The sequence below is a fragment of the Callospermophilus lateralis genome, chromosome 7 (assembly GCF_048772815.1).
Source record: "Callospermophilus lateralis isolate mCalLat2 chromosome 7, mCalLat2.hap1, whole genome shotgun sequence".
Lineage (NCBI taxonomy): Eukaryota > Metazoa > Chordata > Mammalia > Rodentia > Sciuridae > Callospermophilus > Callospermophilus lateralis.
Genome location: NC_135311.1, coordinates 108,416,842 through 108,433,739, shown reverse-complemented (window position 1 = coordinate 108,433,739; position 16,898 = coordinate 108,416,842). Strand labels below are relative to the sequence as shown.

Below are 16,898 nucleotides of genomic sequence, written 5' to 3'. Positions count from 1 at the left end.
GCAGGTGCCTCCATCCTGCTGCTTCTCAAGCCTATAAACCCAAAATCCATAGCCAGTTACCACCCCAGGGCCAAATATCACCATCTCATCTATCTAGGAACCTCCACACCTGAGTCAGGGAGAAGCACAGAGAGTCTTTCAAAAACTGAGGCACTTCCCTACAGGCCAGATCCCAAGTCCAATCCTGTCTTTGCTTTCCTAGCAATGATTAGAAGCTCCCTGAGGGCAGGGGCAGCTAAGACCAAAGTCTAGTAAGATAAATGAGGCTCACTGCAAAGGAACCAGAGTTACCTGTGAAGGCCTCAATTCCCTTGTTGGCACAGCCTTTTGCATTTGTACTGATTATTTGTTCTCACTTATTATATAACCAACCTATCATTATAGTTGTGTGTGTGTCTGTGTTCACTGTCTCTTCTTCTAGAATTTAAGCTCCACAAAATAGGAATCTTTGTTTTGTTCAGTGTTGGGTTCCTAACCCCTGGAATATGGCAAATGATTAATAAATGCTTTTTGGTCAGGCACAGTGGAACACATCTGTAATCCCAGCTACTTAAGAGGCTGTGTCAAGCTTCAATCCAACCTGGATAACTTAGCAAGACCTTGTCTCAAAATGAAAAATAGTTGGGCACAATGGCACATGCCTGTAATCCCAGTGGCTCCAGAGGCTAAGGCAGGAAGATTGCAAGTTCAAAGTCAGCCTCAGCAACTTAGTGAGACCCTAAGCAACTTAGTGAGACCCTGTCTCAAAATAAAAACTTAAAAAAGAGCTGAGGATGTAAATCGGTGGTAAAGTGCCAACGATTTGGTTCAATCCCTAGTACAAAAAACAAATAAGTATTTAATTAAAAATAAAAAGAGGTGGGGATATAACTCAGAGATATAATGAGTGTCCCTGAGTTCACTAAGCAATGTAAATAAATATATACATGCTTTTTTAAAATCAAATGAGAGGGGCTATTGTTGTAGCTCAGTGGTAGAGCACTTGCCTAGCATATGTGAGGCACTGAGTTCAATCCTCAGCACCACATGAAAATAAATAAATTAAATAAAAGCATTGTGTCCATCTACAACTAAAAAAAAAAAAAAAAAAAAAAAGCAAATGAGAGAAGGAAGGATGAACATTTAGTTGAATGAGCCCATCCTACTGAAGTCTTCAAGGATGGAACAGTCTACATGCAGTGATCTCCTCCAGACTCAGAATCCCTGCCTCCAACCACATTCCCATTCCTAAGCCTCCAGGACAGCCCTCCCAAGTGATATGAATGCCACCACAGGGCCTTCACTTGAGGCTTCCAAAGTCTTTGGCCTCTGTCTCTGAAACCCCAGTCCTCAAGAGCCAAGAGTAAGAGCTGCAGTTTCCTATCAGTCACCAGGAAACTGCGGCCCTCCCATGGCAACACCTTAATTTGTCCGGAACCTATGCTAGAAGCTACTGCCCCAGCTATGGAAGCTGAGCCAACAGAGGGCCTATCTTCAGAGCTGCCCAGTACTTCCAACATAGGTGCAAGATGCTCCTCTGCTAAACTTAGGCAGGAGGAGGAGAATGGAAACACTCAGTGGGGAGCCTCCCTCCTCCCCACTAGTCCTGCCCCTGCCTCCCACTTCCTAAGAGGACAGTGGAGTCCTGAAAACTCCCCCATTTCAGAAGAAGCACTTTCTTGCCATGCCTTTCCACTTAATATCCCAATTCTCAGGCCTAGAGGTGCAAAGTGCAAGCAAAAAGTCCAGCCCCTTTGTAAAACTTTTATTTAGAAATCTTCCCCATATAACCTTATATATGTACACACGTCATCATCACCACATGGGTTGTTTTTTTTTTTTTTTTTTTTTTTTTTTTTTAGTCACACACCCACAGTGTTGGCCTCTGGGCTGTACAAAAAGGTCAAGGTACCCGGAGTGGTTACTCCTCTTCTGCAGAAAAATGCAGAGACCAACGAAATTCATCACATACAGTACAACATTGACCAAAAGTGCTGGGCCCGCCCACAGAAACACTGCACTATGTACACGGGCAGGGGCAAGCCGCGGCAGAGGGTCATGTACCACTGAAATCACAAGTACGGAGAGACCCACCCAAACAGCCAGTACAGCTGTCGGCTGACTACGGATGTTGTGCCCTTTGCTTTATTTTTAGAAAAGGATAAAGGTTGTACCATCTTGTCATTTGCCACTACAAATAAAACAGTATGAGTTCTTAACAGATGGGATTCCCTCTAGATTCATCTTTGTTCTCCTCAAAATGTTGACCTTTACATTTTTTTCTTTTTCATACAGATATTCTTGGAGTGTGCTATTTCTTCATGGGCAAGAAGGAGGCAAAGAAAAAGAAGGGCCTGGCGAACAGAAGATGGAAATAGAAAATATAGGTCTTCTTTAGTTCTTACAAAGACCTAAAGCCATGCTCTCCCCTGTCCAGGCCTCTTTGGGCAGCCCCGTCAGATTTTTACATAGTCTGCCCATGCTCCCAAATCTCTTCTGCTCTCACTCCTATCCCTTTCCTTGGAATGAGACAGAAATTCAGACAATCTGGAGAAATGAAGAGGGTCTGGATAACTCAAGCAAAAGTGGAGTATAATTTAAATGACCTACTTGTTCACTGCCCAGGCCTAGACTCAGCCTGGGAACCCCACAGAAGGACTGGTACTGAGGGCAACAGAGGTGTTTTTTCCCCCCAGTTCTGGGGATGGAACCCAGGACCTTGAGCATGCTAAGCAAGTGCTCTACCACCGAGCTACACCCCCAGCTGGCAACAGAGCTCTTTGTGGTCTCAAAACTCTTCCAGTTTCACAACTGCATTCGATCCACACAGCTGCCCTAGGAGACAGACCAAGCCAGGGTATTAATGAGAAAGTGACACGTGGGTACCTTATCCCAGTCACACTGCAAGTCTAAGAGAAAGGGGAACTGGATTCTTGAGTTCCCAATAGAATGTGTGAACCATCTCACAAAACCCAATCATTCAACCACACATCCACACATGACCACTTTTCATTCCCACGTCAAGTTGATCCACTGAGAAGCAAACAGTCTTAGAGCCCAGGACAGTTGCTCCATTTTTACATGGGTGAGACTCCTCACAGAAACTTCTAAGCATTGGCAAGGAACCAACCCTAATGTTCGTCAAAATATGATTTGGGGTGTTTGGAATGAGATACAGAGTCAGAGTGCTTCAATGATTAACCATACTGTTCTCATGCCCAAGAACTGGACCTCACAACTTAAAAGGAAGGGAGGGGAGCCAGGATCATTTTTTTTTTCCCCCTGCATAGGGCCTCATCACAGCACGGGGCAAGCTGCTGGGCTGAAACTCAGAACAGGAAAGGCGATTTCCAACAGCCAGACTGATGGGTTCTTACATGACAGGATATTTTCTCTGACCTCAAAGGCAGAGCCTGGTGGGAGAGGGCTGGGGTGACTTAAAGTACAATGACAAATACAGAGGACTTCTGTGCAGTTTGTTTCGTGGGCTTAGAAATATATCACAGGCAGAAAACCATGTCCCACCACCTGGATGGACACAGGGATAAACAAAGGGGCAGTCGTTCACACTACAAAAGGATTCTTCACTTTACAAAAGAACTTGCAGTAGTTATTTCTTTAAAAGATGAAGAATAAGGATTTGATTTACAAAAATGTCATGTACAACTTTTGGAGGGGGACACTCATATTGTATTAAACCAGCCTCCCCTGCACGCCTTTAATGACTAAAAGCTGCACAATCACATGGTATTTAAAGTTCTGCTAGGTGAATATGCATATGTTTAGCCAGGGCCTGGTGTCTGATTGGATTTCCCATGCCCTAGAAGTGGGGCTGTGTCCTGGGTCATATCCAGACCTAAAGATTTCACCAATAACTGAATCAAGAAAAAAATCTTAAATACAAATAATTCATAGGTCAGTTTGTACTCAATTCATTCAGAAGAAAGACCAGATCATTTAGCAGACATCTTGCAGCAGGGAACGCCCTCTAAGCATCTAGGAGAATGTGCATGGGGCTGCACTTCCCCTTTCAGCACCAACAGGTGCCCATCAGCACACTGGCATTTGCTCAAACAGTAACGTGCAGGAGCTGAAGCCCACATGCCCAAAATCTCTTGCTCATTTTCACTCTCCTATCATTTTCCCTTTCTCTGCCTTCACACAAGGCCCAACAGGGCTTGCTCAAGGCTGTAGACTCCATCTCCACAGCCACAGGATAGGAAGGCAAGTCTCAGTGGAGAGAAAGAACTTTGATCCCCAGGGCAAGAAGTAAGGGCTATTGGGTTTCCTGACCCTCTGGCCCAGCTAGTCAGGAGCAGGCTGTCCAATGGCCAACTTCTTCAACCAGGCCATGAAGAAGGCACCTCAAGGCTTGTGACTCTCCGCAGCAGCTGGCAAGCTGGATGGATCAACATGGGCCTGGATGAAGACAGGGCTCAAGAAATGGGCAGCCATTGGGTACCTATATATTTGGACAGAAGCAGCCACAAAAGCCATCCAGCCAGCTTGGGAGGGGCTAATGGCAAGGCAGAGACTGCTGGATACCCCAGATGACATAGCAGACAACTTCAGGTGTCAGCCAAGACAGGGCTCCAAACTCCAGGCCAAAAGCAGTGACACTTGAGCCTCTCTCTCTCTTAGGAAGTCTTAGGGTTTCGGGGAGGGGGAAGACCGTGCCATCTTCAGAAAAAAGTACCTACCACTTTGCTCTGTTTTCCTGTTCTACTGAGGCAGGAAACAGAAAAGCCAGCCTTGGGGCTTCCCAAAGTTGAGAGCGCAAGGGGATTTCATAAAGTCCATTAAGTTCATTGCCCTGTTTCTCTTCCCACTTGCCCTAAAGCCCACCATCCCAGTGGCCTAGGGGTCTTCTCCCGGCTGGTCCTGGGTGGCCCCAGACCCATCACCGGGGACCGGCCCCATCACTGGCGGGCAGCAGGGCAGAATGGAGGCTGCGGGCCGTGTGCTTGGGTGCCGGCTCCTCCGTGTAGCTGTCCGGGCTGGCTGCCCCGTCCAGGGAGCTGCCGCAGCTGGAGTTGGGGGAAAGCACGTCCTGCAGGAGGTCATCTGGAGGAGCACCAACCCCTGTCCCACCCCCGCCTCCGCCCGCCCCCACGACAGGGTCCTTGCCAGGCTTGGCCCGCTGGGTGCCCTCCTCCTCCTGGTCATTAAGCAGCTTGGCCAGGAAGTTGATGTACTTCATAGCCAGGCGGAGGATCTCATTCTTGCTGAGCTTCTTGTCCGGTGGGTGTGTGGGGATCAGCTTGCGGAGCTCAGCAAACGCCCCATTCACGTTCTGCTGCCGCCATCGCTCCCGACTGTTGGTGAATATCCGCCGCACTACTTTGGTGTGGGGACCTGGAGGGTAGGAGGACGCGGGTTAGGAGAACAAGCTGAGATTCCTCCCAAAGGGCTCTCCATTCACTGGAAGGCTTGAGAGACCCAGAACACTTTGCTGTTGCTGTTACTCGGGAGACTCGTTCCAAGTTCAGGTCCTGTCACCTCCTCTGAGATCTTCCTTCAACCCTCCAGACCCATCTAACCAACCCCTATGACCCTATTGCTCTTTTGTCCCCATCTCTCTTGACTGTTTTAATATATATATATATATATATATATATATATATATATATATATATATATATATTTTTTTTTTTTTTTCCTGGGCTTGGCTCCCTCTCTGGGCTGTGCAGAATTTGAGGACAGGAACCATATATCATTCAGTCTCACTTGTGCCAAGAGCATGATGTAGCAAGACAGACTAGAGCCAGAACCTTTAGGTTCAATTCCTGAATTGAACCTAGACAAGTCCCTCTGGGCAAGGCCCTTAAACTCTCTGTGCCTTAGCTTCTTCATCCATAAAATGGAGAGAATACTGGTAAGAAAACTCATAAGAGCATTACATGGGTCTGATGCCTCACACAGGCGATGTACTTAACACAATGCCTGTCTCAGTTTAAACATTCACACTGTGTTAGTTATTGCTAGCCATTCATCAATTTTTTACTAAAAACCCAGGTACTGTGCTAGGCACGAAGGAATAATGGTGAACAAATATACTCCTGCCCTCGTATAGCTTACATTTAGAGGGTATGAGAGACAATGAAAAAGTAGTTAAAAAGAAAAGTAGGGGGTCAAGTGATAAGTAAAAGACAAAAAGAGCTAGTACTCTTTGCTAAAGTAGCTGGTGAAGGTCTCCTGAGGTGATGACATTTATAAGGTAAAAAACTTAAGACTGAAACAAAGCCAGCCAGGCATAGGCATAGAAAGGAAGAAGAGTGCCCAAGCAGAGGGGATGTCAAGTTCATAGTCCCCGAGGTGGGAAAGGGCTGAAGCTAGAATGGCTGGAATAGTGGGCACAGGGTTGGAGTAGGCAGGACCCTGTAGTAAAATGTAAGAGGATTTTATTTTAGGAGTGATGGAAAGCACAGAGTAGGGGCTTTAGTACATGTTTCCTGAGTGACTAAGCATTGAGATGGCAGGGGGCTGGGGGATGAAAGTAGAGCAGAGACCAGAAAGGAAAGGAATTAACCTGTGGGCTTCTTCCCCGAGAAGAGGTGAGGAGAGACAGCCATGCACAGCCATGGTCTTAAGCTTCAGACAGGCTTTAAAGGACTACCTCAGTCTCCCTGTCTATAATGCACTGCTTAAAGCTTAACCCATTAGTATCCTGGTACCAAGGCTTGCAGAGCAGAAGCAGCCACAGGGCACATATGGAACACTTACAATATGCAAAGCACTGTGCTCTATATTCAGGTCTGCCTTGTGTTAGGCGGTCCCAGTTTCAATGGAGGGGGCTTACTGTCCCTGAAATCCCTCCACAATTTTCCTGACCAGCAAAGCAAGGGAGGGGAGAGGTGAGCCCTCACATGTCCTCAGCACCTGCTCTGAACCAGGCCCTAAAAACACTTTTCTCCATCATACTCTCTGAATAATCTGAAAGGCAACTATTATTCACTCAATTTACAAGGAACTGTGGCTCAGAAACATACAGAATAAGAATCCACAAGTCCTGACTCTAGAGCTTATACTGGTTCCACTTCTATGGACTCTTGGTTCAGTCTCTGATTTCTACATGTCCTACACTCCCACACCCCACACCATCCCCTTCACCTACATGTCTAACTACTCCTTCCCTGAGACACACACACACACACACAAAAAAAAAAAAAAAAAAATATATATATATATATATATATATATATATATATATATATATATATATATATATTTCTTCCTGTTTCCTTAGTCTGTCCATCCTTCTAGCATCTTCTGTCTCTCTCTGGCCTGACACTAAGTAGGTGCTTAGTATACACTGGTAACGTTTATGGATAATGACTTTCCTACGCGCCTGCAGTTCCCTAAACCCTCTCACCTGGTTCTTCTGCCTCTTGCCTGAGGAACTTCAGATTTGGTCTTGCTATTTCCTATTTGGTACCCCCAGTTCTCCCAGGCTGGAGAACCCTCTCCAATTCAGAAGCGCCCCGTCACCCTTCCCTCTTGGTCCCACATGCCCTTGACCCAGGAAGGCTTGGACTTCTGAGGTTCTGGCCCCCTCCTCTCCAGAACCCCACAGAGTGCTCTACCCATGAAGCTCAAGTGCTCTACACACACACACACACACACACACCATCTGCCAGCTCCCAGCATAAGTCCCAGGTCTCCTGAGGCCCTAGTGCCTTTCTCCCAGGAGCCCCAGCCAGGCTGAAGCCTTGCAAACTCCAGTGACTTGCTCAAAGTCCCTAAGCTCTGAAGAGGCCACTCTTCTACCCTGGTGTTGGGATCCAGTTACAACAGGTCAACCTTGGAAGGAGGAAAGGGGTCCTCCAAATCTACCACTCAAGTTTAGGGCCAAAGAATACTCAGGTAGTTCACAGAAGTGTTGAGGCCTCTCTGGACCAGAGTAGAATCCGTGATGGCAGGGAACACCAGGTCTCAGCCCAGAATGTGGAACAAGAGATAGATAGTGATGGGACACAATGTAGGGACTTGATAGCAGGCCCTTGAAGGTGCAATTTCAGGCAGGAGCAGACTCCAGACTCCAAAGAGGCATTGAGGGAAGGGGCAGGGGCTCCCTGAGAGGTCAGGAGTTATAGCAGATTCTTCTTGTCCTCCCCAGGATCCTTCCCAGAGGTAGGAATGGAGCCTGGAATGGGGACTAGAACTGACTCTGTAGCTTTGGGATGAGCACCACAGTAAGTCCCTCTCCTATAAGCCCTCTTTCTAGGACTATGAGTGGGACCCTCCCAGCCTTACCCATGGCTTCACTCCAACTCTGTTCCAGGGAAAAGGGCTTTGCTGGTTCGGGGTTCCAAGGTGGCTTGTCCCACCTATATGGGACACCTATATAGTCCCAGAGTTTCCTCCTCCACAGGTCAAGCAAGAGGGGTGGTTATGGAAGTGGGGACAGGGGAGACTCACCATCTGTAATCTCCATCTCGTAGGGAGAGGGTCTCCTCTTCACTCGATTGTTGGTGGTGAACATGGGGAAGGCATCAGGCTCCCCAAAGAACCCACTGTGGAGGAAGCAAGCAGATTACAAGATCACACATTGTGTGGATGAGAGAAAGAGGCTCCTTAGGGATTTTCCCCACCTGTCCTGGAGCCCCTCACCCCTGGAAGAATACCCTGCTCCTTTCACACTTGAATTTGATAGAAGATGAATCACACACATAAGCACACGGAGGTAAATTCGCAGAGCAAACACGAAAAATGAACGCACAACACACGCCAAGAAAATACACTCTCCTCTCCTAGAAATCACACAAACCACACAGACGCTCCCAAACAGGTGCCTACACAGGCAGTTGTGGCCTTCACAGTTGATGATATGCAACTCCAGCACTACAAAGAGGCATGCTGTCCCCTCCCACCAAACTCACCCCACCTTCACTCGTGCTCCCTCCTCCCGACCCTCCGATGCTGGACCCCACACAGGAAACTCTGACTCATCGCCTCCAACATGCTCCCCGACCGGTGGCTCTGCCCCATCAGCCACTCGCGGTTCTCTCCTAGCTGCCTGCCCTGCACTCTACCCCGCCTCCTCTTCCCCTCCCCATCCCGACCCTGCATCCTCCGTGCAACTTCACAGTAACCCAGCAGGGAAGGCTGTTCCCTTACACCCACTGTACAGACCCAGCCAGCGGGGAGGAGAGCTAGGGTGGACCCCAGCAAGGACTCATAAAAGGGTACCCTCTACAACCACTCCATATCCTTCTCTCTTGCCTGTCCACCTAGGGCTACACCTTCCAGAACTTCATAACTTAAAAGCAAACATCTCCTCTCTCACACAGGAGCTCATCCAGACACATTTGCCAGGGACTCACACACAGAGGACAGCCCCCTATCCACACCACCACCAGCCAGCACACAATGCAGTCACTCTCACACCGCCTCAAGCCTCAGCCTCGAATGCGCGCACTCCTCCCCTCGGCTTCCACACACCCGCACGCCGCAGGTCACAGTCTCCACAGTCACTCAGGCTCCTTTCCCACTTTCGCACACCGGCTCCAGCTTCGGGCTCCTTCGCTCAGAGGTTTCCAACCACACGCTCCCTTCCCGCGATCCACAGGCAGGAGAGGGGTCCCTCCCACGTGCAGAAGGGGAGCCTGGCTGCGCGGCCGCTCGCCCCGCCCTCCCGCGGGCTGCTCACCTGCCGAGCGAAGCCAGCGGCTGGCTGAGGCTGTAGAGCAGAGCGCGGCCAGGGCCGCCCGGGGCCGCCAGCGCGGGCGGGCTCAGCTGCACCATGCGGCCGTCGCCTGGCAGCTCCGCTGGGGCCGAGGTGGGCGCGGGGGCCGGGGCGGGACCGGGAGGTCTGCACAGCTCGGTGGTAGGCACCCGATGGCGCGCTTCGGCCGCCGCCGCGTCTCGGCCCTTTAAGTCTCTCGTGGCGCCGCCCCCACCGGCAGGGCCGCCCCCTGGGCCGCCGCGAGCACCCAGATCGATGACCGGGGGCTCGGCTGGGGCCGCGCGGCTTGTCTCCTTGGTGACGCCGTTCAGCAGGACCAGGTGCGGGGGGGCCATGCGGGCCTCGGCCGCTTCCCGTCCCTCTAGCGGGGGGTCACTGCGTGCCGCCTCGCTCGGCGGCCGCTCGGTCATCCTGCGGGCAGACAGACAGACAAGCGGACGCCCGCTCTGACAACAGCCCTCGGCCCGGCCGCAGAGGACTGAGGGACAGAGAAAGGAACTGAGAAGCAAACTTAGCGCCAAGAGGACACGCACCCCAGTCCTCAGCCCTGGGGGCCTGAAGGCCAGGCGGGCCTGCGGCCCCAGGAGAAGGGCTTCTCCGGACTGGGAGGAGCGGGAGTGTCTGGGAGGCACAAAGACTGTGGGCCAAAAGGACAGAAATGGAGAAAGGCGGCAGATACATTGGAAGAAAAGGAATACAGACGGCAAAGAAAACCGAAGGGAATAAAAGGAGGAAGGAAATGTACAAAGAGGAGTGAAAGAGCACCCCGTGCCCCTTCTCGAGCCGCAAGGGAAGAGGAGGGAACAAATCCCCGACCCGTGTTCTTCCCGCCCCACTTTTGGTTTTGGCGGGGAATCTGTCATGCAGGGTTGGGGTGCTTTTGGAACAATCCTTCACCTCTCAGCAACACCCTCCCTCAGTGTGTGGAAGGACACACACACACACACACACACACACACACTTCACATATACACCCAGAAACCTGGTAGAGGTGGAAGTAGGGAATGAAAGCTACAGGGACTGGGGTTCTCTCCTACAATGCTAGTTTAAAAAAAAAAATCCAAAGGTGTCTTTTCCACTGCCACACACACACACACACTCTCTCTCTCTCTCTCTCTCTCTCTCGCTCTCGCTCTCGCTCTCGCTCTCGCTCTCGCTCTCGCTCTCCTGGCTGTACTAAGAAAATCCACCTTGCATTCAGTGCACTACTGTGTTGCTCCTACCCAGATACAGAGAAGAGAGGTCACCAAGAGACAAAGATGGTGCTGGGATTAAGATGATTCCGGCGTTAGAGCCCTGTATGTTTCATCCTATTCAGTTCAGTGGGACTCAGCAGTAAGGTCAGGTCTGTAAGGGAAGCCTGGCTGAGACCGCATGAAGCCCAGAGATTTAAAGAGTGCTCCTGAGGCCTTTAAGGTCTGGGTTCCCCTCCAAAATCAGGATGAGAGGGCTGGGCCTGGAGCTAAGTGGTAGAGCACTTGGTTCACAGGTCTGAGACCCTGGGTTCATCCTCAGCACCACATAAAAATAAATAAGTAAATAAATAAAGATATTGTGCCCATCTACAACTAAAAAAAATTTTTTTTAAATCAGGTTGAGATATCAAGACTGCCTTTGAATGCTTCCAGTCCCCACTCCATCTTAGTGTTCCTGAGAAATAGAACTCTGATTTCACTTTATGTTTCTCTCCCATATATACACTGGAGCCCAGAAACCCCCTCTATTCTGCATAACCACACTCCAAGATGACCACAGCCACTCTGTTTCCCATGAATATGCTAAGATCTTTCATCACCCAGCTTCATCCAGATAGAAACAGACCCCAACAAGAACCTAAACAAAAAAAACCATGAGACTCAGAATCCAGAGTTTGGGCATGTTTGTGCATTGTTTTAATAAAACTATATTCAACAGACTTAATAAATTGTCTAAAATAGGTTTTCTGCTCTCAGAATTATGTAATTGGGGTATTTTAAAGCAGAACAGAAATATATCAAAGTCCAATTCAGCTCAAAGTCCATCTAATATTTGTGGTAGCCATCAAACTCCTCCATTCTGCCATTGCAATATTCTGGATAGAGTCATCTGGGAACCATTCCTCCCACCCTAGAAGGGAGACTGAAACTTCCTACAGAATTCAGCTTAATTACCATCACACACACTAGCTGGCAGAGAACTGAGATTCAGACTGCATGCCTGTGCTGGATCTGCTAGTCCCCCACTTAGCCTGGAAATGACAAAATTCCCCAAGATTTTGTGTACACAAGCAGCAATGACAGTGCATCTGCAATGCTTCATTGAAAATGAACTTTTGATTATAATGGAAGCAAAGGTTTGTATCCACAGAATGCCACAACCAAGACACATAGGCCACTGGAAATGAACCAAAAGCAAAAACAAGCATCCTAGCTTCCCTACCCCACCCCTGCTGAAGTACAGAAATATAGCCCTTGGTGAAATATACAAGCCCAGAGGTGCTAGCTCCCTACTTCAAAGTCACCACCATCAGTGTATACCCTATGACATGTGCTTCTGATGACATATAGTGTGCACTCCAATCACTAATTGAGCTCAAACTCTCTTATGACACATGTATACTCTGATTAATTCTGCCCTGCAGCAGTAGAAGCAAGTTCCTCAGAGGCAAAAGGAGCAAATATTCCAGATGAGTTGACCTGGCCCCAGTGGTCCTCTCCAGATGCCTATAAATATCCATATATCCGAATCTTCCTGTGAGTGACATAGATTGGCCTTGGGAGTCGATGGGAGGCCTCTCCTTGTCCCCTCCACTGGACCTCAGAAAAACCCAGCCAGCTCTTCTGAGCTCAGGATCACCCCAGCCAGGGGTCCTTATCCAGAAGAAAGCCACCAGATGACACAAACATCTATAGTCGTTGAGGACAAAACTGCATCACTTGACTTCAGTTAAGATTACTGAAAGGAAAGCCTGAGTGGTTTTTATTTGGAGAGGATGCAGAAGTAGGGAAGGTTAGGACTGAATGGCACTAGACTATTCTACCATTATAATTCTTCTCTTTGTGCAGTAGAAATCCAGCTTGCAGCCCTCAACACCAAATCCTCACACTCCAGTTGCCAAACAGCAGGGCTTTTCAGTGTGTGCCTGAACAAGGAGATACCCAATCTCCAGTAGATCCCAACCCTCCATTCCCTGGCATGAAGACTTTCTTAGATTTAAAAAAGGGCCGGGGCTAGAGCCACCATCATACACTGGCCTCCAATCCCTCCTACTGCATGGGCACCAGCAGGACACTCTGGAAGAGCCCAAAGTCCACATGAGAACCAAATCCACCAGTATCTGCTGCTACCGAATGGAGGGGTGTTCAGCACTACAGGCCCTAAGCCTCAGGCCCTGTGTCAAGGCTCACCAGAGCAGCCAGGATGGCTTGGGCCTTCTTCCTGCAGGAGCTCCAGGCATAGTCTAAACCACCCGGATATAGCCTCCACAGAGTCACTGGCCTTGTGAAATGTCCACAGAACCCAGAAGGATGAGAGCTGCCGGGAGGACTTATTCCACCAGCTGCTTTTACTGGAGACCGGAAAAAGGGAAGGGCCCTGCTGGATGCCAGAGGCAGCTGAATTTCCCAACCTTGTGTTGGTCCTGTCCAGTCCCAATCTAAGACTGGGCTCTTCTCTTCCTGAGCTTTCCCCACCTCAAGCAGGAATCCCAAGGCCTTCCTGGATACTCTTTCCTCTAACACTCACCCTCACCCCAGCTCACCCCCCAAAAAACTCACCTGGGGCATATTTAGAGAGACTGGCCCCTCTGAACAGGACCGTCACTCCTCCGCAGGAGTAGAGGGGTCAAGGTTGTGGCCAGGGGTCTTGGCTTTCCCCCTCTCTCGCAGAAAGACTAGCAGTTAGTTGGACTGCGGCGTGGTCCTGGCCGGTCTGCCGCGCCCAAAGCGAGTTTCCAGGAACGATGGGGGTGGAGAGAAAAAGGGAGGGCGAGAGAGAAATAGGGGTCAATGGCTGGGAGTTACCTCATGTCTCCCACCAACCAGCCCATAGAATCACGAACTGCTTTCCGCCCCCCAACCTGCAGGTGTTTGGAGCCTCCCCCACTCCCCTTAAAAATGAACACCACGCCTAACCAATCAGGAATAACTATTAGTCCAACAACAACAACCCCTCCCGGCAGGCTGCCCAGAACATTTTCGTACCCTCCAAATGGGATCAGACTGGTTCGGTATGGTCAAATTTGTTTTCTAAGCATGGACATGTCTACGCAGTTTACTCTGCAACCGGAGCCAGGCCCTGGCCACAGCGCATAAGGGTCTCCCTGGCCAGACGTGGATGGGTTGGGGGTATGTGTCAGGGAAGGTGAATAGTCAGTCTCTCCAGGCCCTGATCTGTGGGGCAGAACACCAAGTCCAACCCCCTCCTCCAGGAACTCTCCTGACTCCGATCTACCCACCTCCAGCCCAAAGCGAAACCAGAACCAGATTCCAAGGGCTCTACTTCCCTTAAGGAATGGAGTCCGTATTGAGGGTGGGTAGGTGTCTGATAAATTCAGGTCCTTTTTCCCCCCTCCCTTCTAACAGAAAGAATAAAAGAAAGAACGAAAGTAAGTAAGTAAGTTAGGGTAAGTAAAGAGAGTAAGGGAGAGAGAAATAGAGGGGGTAAATTCTTCACCTTTCCCTCCACCAGCCCTACAAAATGGTTTTTGATTTTTCGGGGTTTAGACAGGCAGAATAGGGGAAATTCTAGTAATTTGTTGCAGTAATAAATAAGGCAAAAGGGAAGGAGGGTTAAAAACCAACCGGGTACTGCTTCCAAGGGTGTAGCCAGATTTAGTTTGCTTTTATTTTTCCCCCTGTTGGTTTTGTTTAATTTGTTTTGCCTAAATTGTCCAGTTTATGATCACATCGAAGTCTTGGATTAATTGCAAAGGCTTCCTTCCTTTTGCCGCGCTCTGGTGGAAATACAGGAATAATTCTTCCTCGAATTTTGATCCAATGCGGGCGATTTTCTTTCTCCTCTCCTAATCCAAATGGAGAAAGAAAGAAAGAGGGGAACCCTCCCATCCCCGGTGTGTTAATTCGGGGTTGTGTTTGCTTTGACTGAATCTCCGTCTGACCCCTCCATTTTCTCTCCCTACACCAAACCCAACAACTTGAAAACAAAACTGGAGGGCGGGGGGGGGGGGGGGGGGGTAACAGGACTGCGCTGCTTTGTTCTCCTTCCAAAGAAGCTAAAGGGACTTGCTGCCGCGCTTTGGGACGATTATTTTTAATTAAAATAGGATGCTAATGATGATGATCATAATGATGATGACATTGGCAATCACAACAACTGGCAAAACAAAATCCTTTCTTCTCCAGCCAGGGCAGCACTGACCCTGTTCTTCCAAGAAGCCCGAATTTGGCTGTGGTCACCCATGCGACAGGCATCTGACCCTCACGGTAATGTCGCTTATGAAGAAAAGGGTGGGAAAATGTCCCCCGGAGGTGATCCCGAGGGCCCCCACCCGTGGCGCGAGGCCTTGGGAAAATGCATCCATTGTCCTTACCGGGCCTCCCTTCTAGACCACCGCTGCCGGCCGCACCCGCGAAACTGACCAGAAATGGGCGAAGCCGGAGTGCGGCGCGAACCCAAGCGGGCGGCTACCGGCTTGAAGGCGCCGGCCTCTGCAAGCGCTGCTCAGCTCCGAGCTTGGAAGAGCCTCCCTCTCACCAACGAACCCTTCAAACACCGAGGCGCAGATTGCCCTCCGGACAGAGCAGCAGCCGACTGGGCTCTGTCCGCCCATCCAAGCCAACACTGGCTCCCGAATACATCATAATTTGGAATAAAATGTGAAATCCCGCTCCCCGCCCCCATGCCGACGTCCCCACTAGCGCCTGGATCTCTCGCTCACCCTCCCCCACTCCCGCCCCCAGCGATTTGCAAATGCACCTCTAAAGGACACGGGCATACACGCACACAGCTCAGTGAGGACAGGGCCACACAAGGTCCAGCCTCATAGGAGGGAAGCAAATAAACACAACCAAACACTGCCCCACAAGCCGACATGGTCAGACCCGCACGCTTCCCAACATGACACAACGAAATCAGTTAAACACAGTCACTCACGGACACACAACCCGACACAGGATCACACAGGCGCGACCTAACAACGAAGCCACCCAAACACAATCGCCAAGACCACACGAACCCAACATGCAGAACCCGACCCCAGTTGAGAAAGGAACCGAGCGTGATTACACACACAACGAATAAACGGCAGTAGGGCCTCGAGGGGTCCAAATCTACACACCCCAAACAGTGCAGGCACCATTGCACGGGGACACGCAACCTATCGCCCAAAAGACCACATTCGGAAACGGCCAGCATCGTCCCACAGATCACACACACGCACTCTCACAATCCCACCGCATGCACACAACCACGAAGAAGAAATGAAAACCAACCACCGCCTCGCGCATTTCTGTATATTGCGTAAGGAAAAAGGGGAAGGAAGGAAGAGAGTCTCAGAGGCGGGAGGGGGACGGCGAGGGCGGGGGTGTCCGTGGAAAATGCACCCCCCGTCTAAAGAAACCGGAGGAAAGGGAGCGCAGGCATCTTCTGCGGGTGTGGGGAGCGAGGGAGGAAACTGACGAGGAATTCCGTGGGAGGCGGGAGGTCGCTTCTCCCCACCAAAAAGGCCAGAATGCTCACGTTTTTCCGTACAGGGGGACGCGCGTGGCCATTTTGAGGCCTGCTCCTTGGCTATGGAGGCCCGGCCCCTCCGCAGTCCGCTCCCCCGCCCGCCCGCCCGCGCCCGGCTCCTGCCCCACCGCGCTCTAATCCCGCTCACGTTCCAGACCTCGTTAGCATGGGCCGAGGCGCGCCGGGGCCGTGTGCGCCGCGGAGATAAGGCACTGCCGCGGGTCCGCCCGCCCCCGATAAGCGCCTCGGCCATTATGGGCCAAATGATTCATTTTAATTTGGCAATTTCACCGGAGGGAGTGGGGACTGGTTGCGCGGCGCTGGGACCGGCTCCGGAATGCGCCACCGAGAGAACTGAGCGCGCTGTCTACGACCGGGCGGGTTCAGCCCCATTTCTCATCCCGGGGACCTCTCACGAATCCTGGCTCCCTACAACCTCACTCATTCCTCCGGCCGTCCAGATACCTTTCTTCAGCGACTCTCATCCCAACACTCTGTGCCTCTGAAGACCGCCAAGACCTCCCAAACCATCACCTCCTGACTCTTCTTCCTTCATTTTTTCTCC

The 16,898-nt window shown here is 50.5% G+C and overlaps 1 protein-coding gene across 6 annotated transcripts; it reads right to left on the bottom strand.

The window, feature by feature from the left end:
* Positions 1-1,742: 1,742 nt before the first annotated feature.
* Tal1 (TAL bHLH transcription factor 1, erythroid differentiation factor) lies at positions 1,743-16,380 on the bottom strand. 6 transcript variants are annotated; one of them, XM_076860456.2, is made up of 5 exons: positions 16,343-16,380; positions 13,420-13,573; positions 9,629-10,075; positions 8,398-8,492; positions 1,743-5,334 (listed from the first exon to the last, which is right to left on the bottom strand). In XM_076860456.2, the coding sequence occupies exons 3-5, from the start codon at positions 10,072-10,074 to the stop codon at positions 4,880-4,882; spliced, it is 996 nt and encodes a 331-aa protein (XP_076716571.1). In that variant the 5' UTR covers position 10,075; positions 13,420-13,573; positions 16,343-16,380; the 3' UTR covers positions 1,743-4,879. The 6 variants fall into 6 exon arrangements, with proteins under 6 accessions (XP_076716571.1, XP_076716572.1, XP_076716569.1 ...); XM_076860457.2 differs by lacking the exon at positions 16,343-16,380 and adding an exon at positions 16,096-16,114; XM_076860454.2 differs by lacking the exon at positions 16,343-16,380 and adding an exon at positions 15,195-15,483.
* Positions 16,381-16,898: the final 518 nt, after the last annotated feature.

What these genes read in the sequence shown, in the direction of transcription:
- Tal1 (XM_076860456.2), bottom strand. Translation starts at nt 10,074, where the DNA reads ATGACCGAGCGGCCGCCGAGCGAGGCGGCACGCAGTGACCCCCCGCTA. An exon ending in CCGCTGGCTTCGCTCGGCAG is followed by an intron (nt 8,493 to 9,628) that starts GTGAGCAGCCCG and finishes CTTCCTCCACAG; the next exon opens with TGGGTTCTTTGGGGAGCCTG. An exon ending in CGAGATGGAGATTACAGATG is followed by an intron (nt 5,335 to 8,397) that starts GTGAGTCTCCCC and finishes CCTACCCTCCAG; the next exon opens with GTCCCCACACCAAAGTAGTG.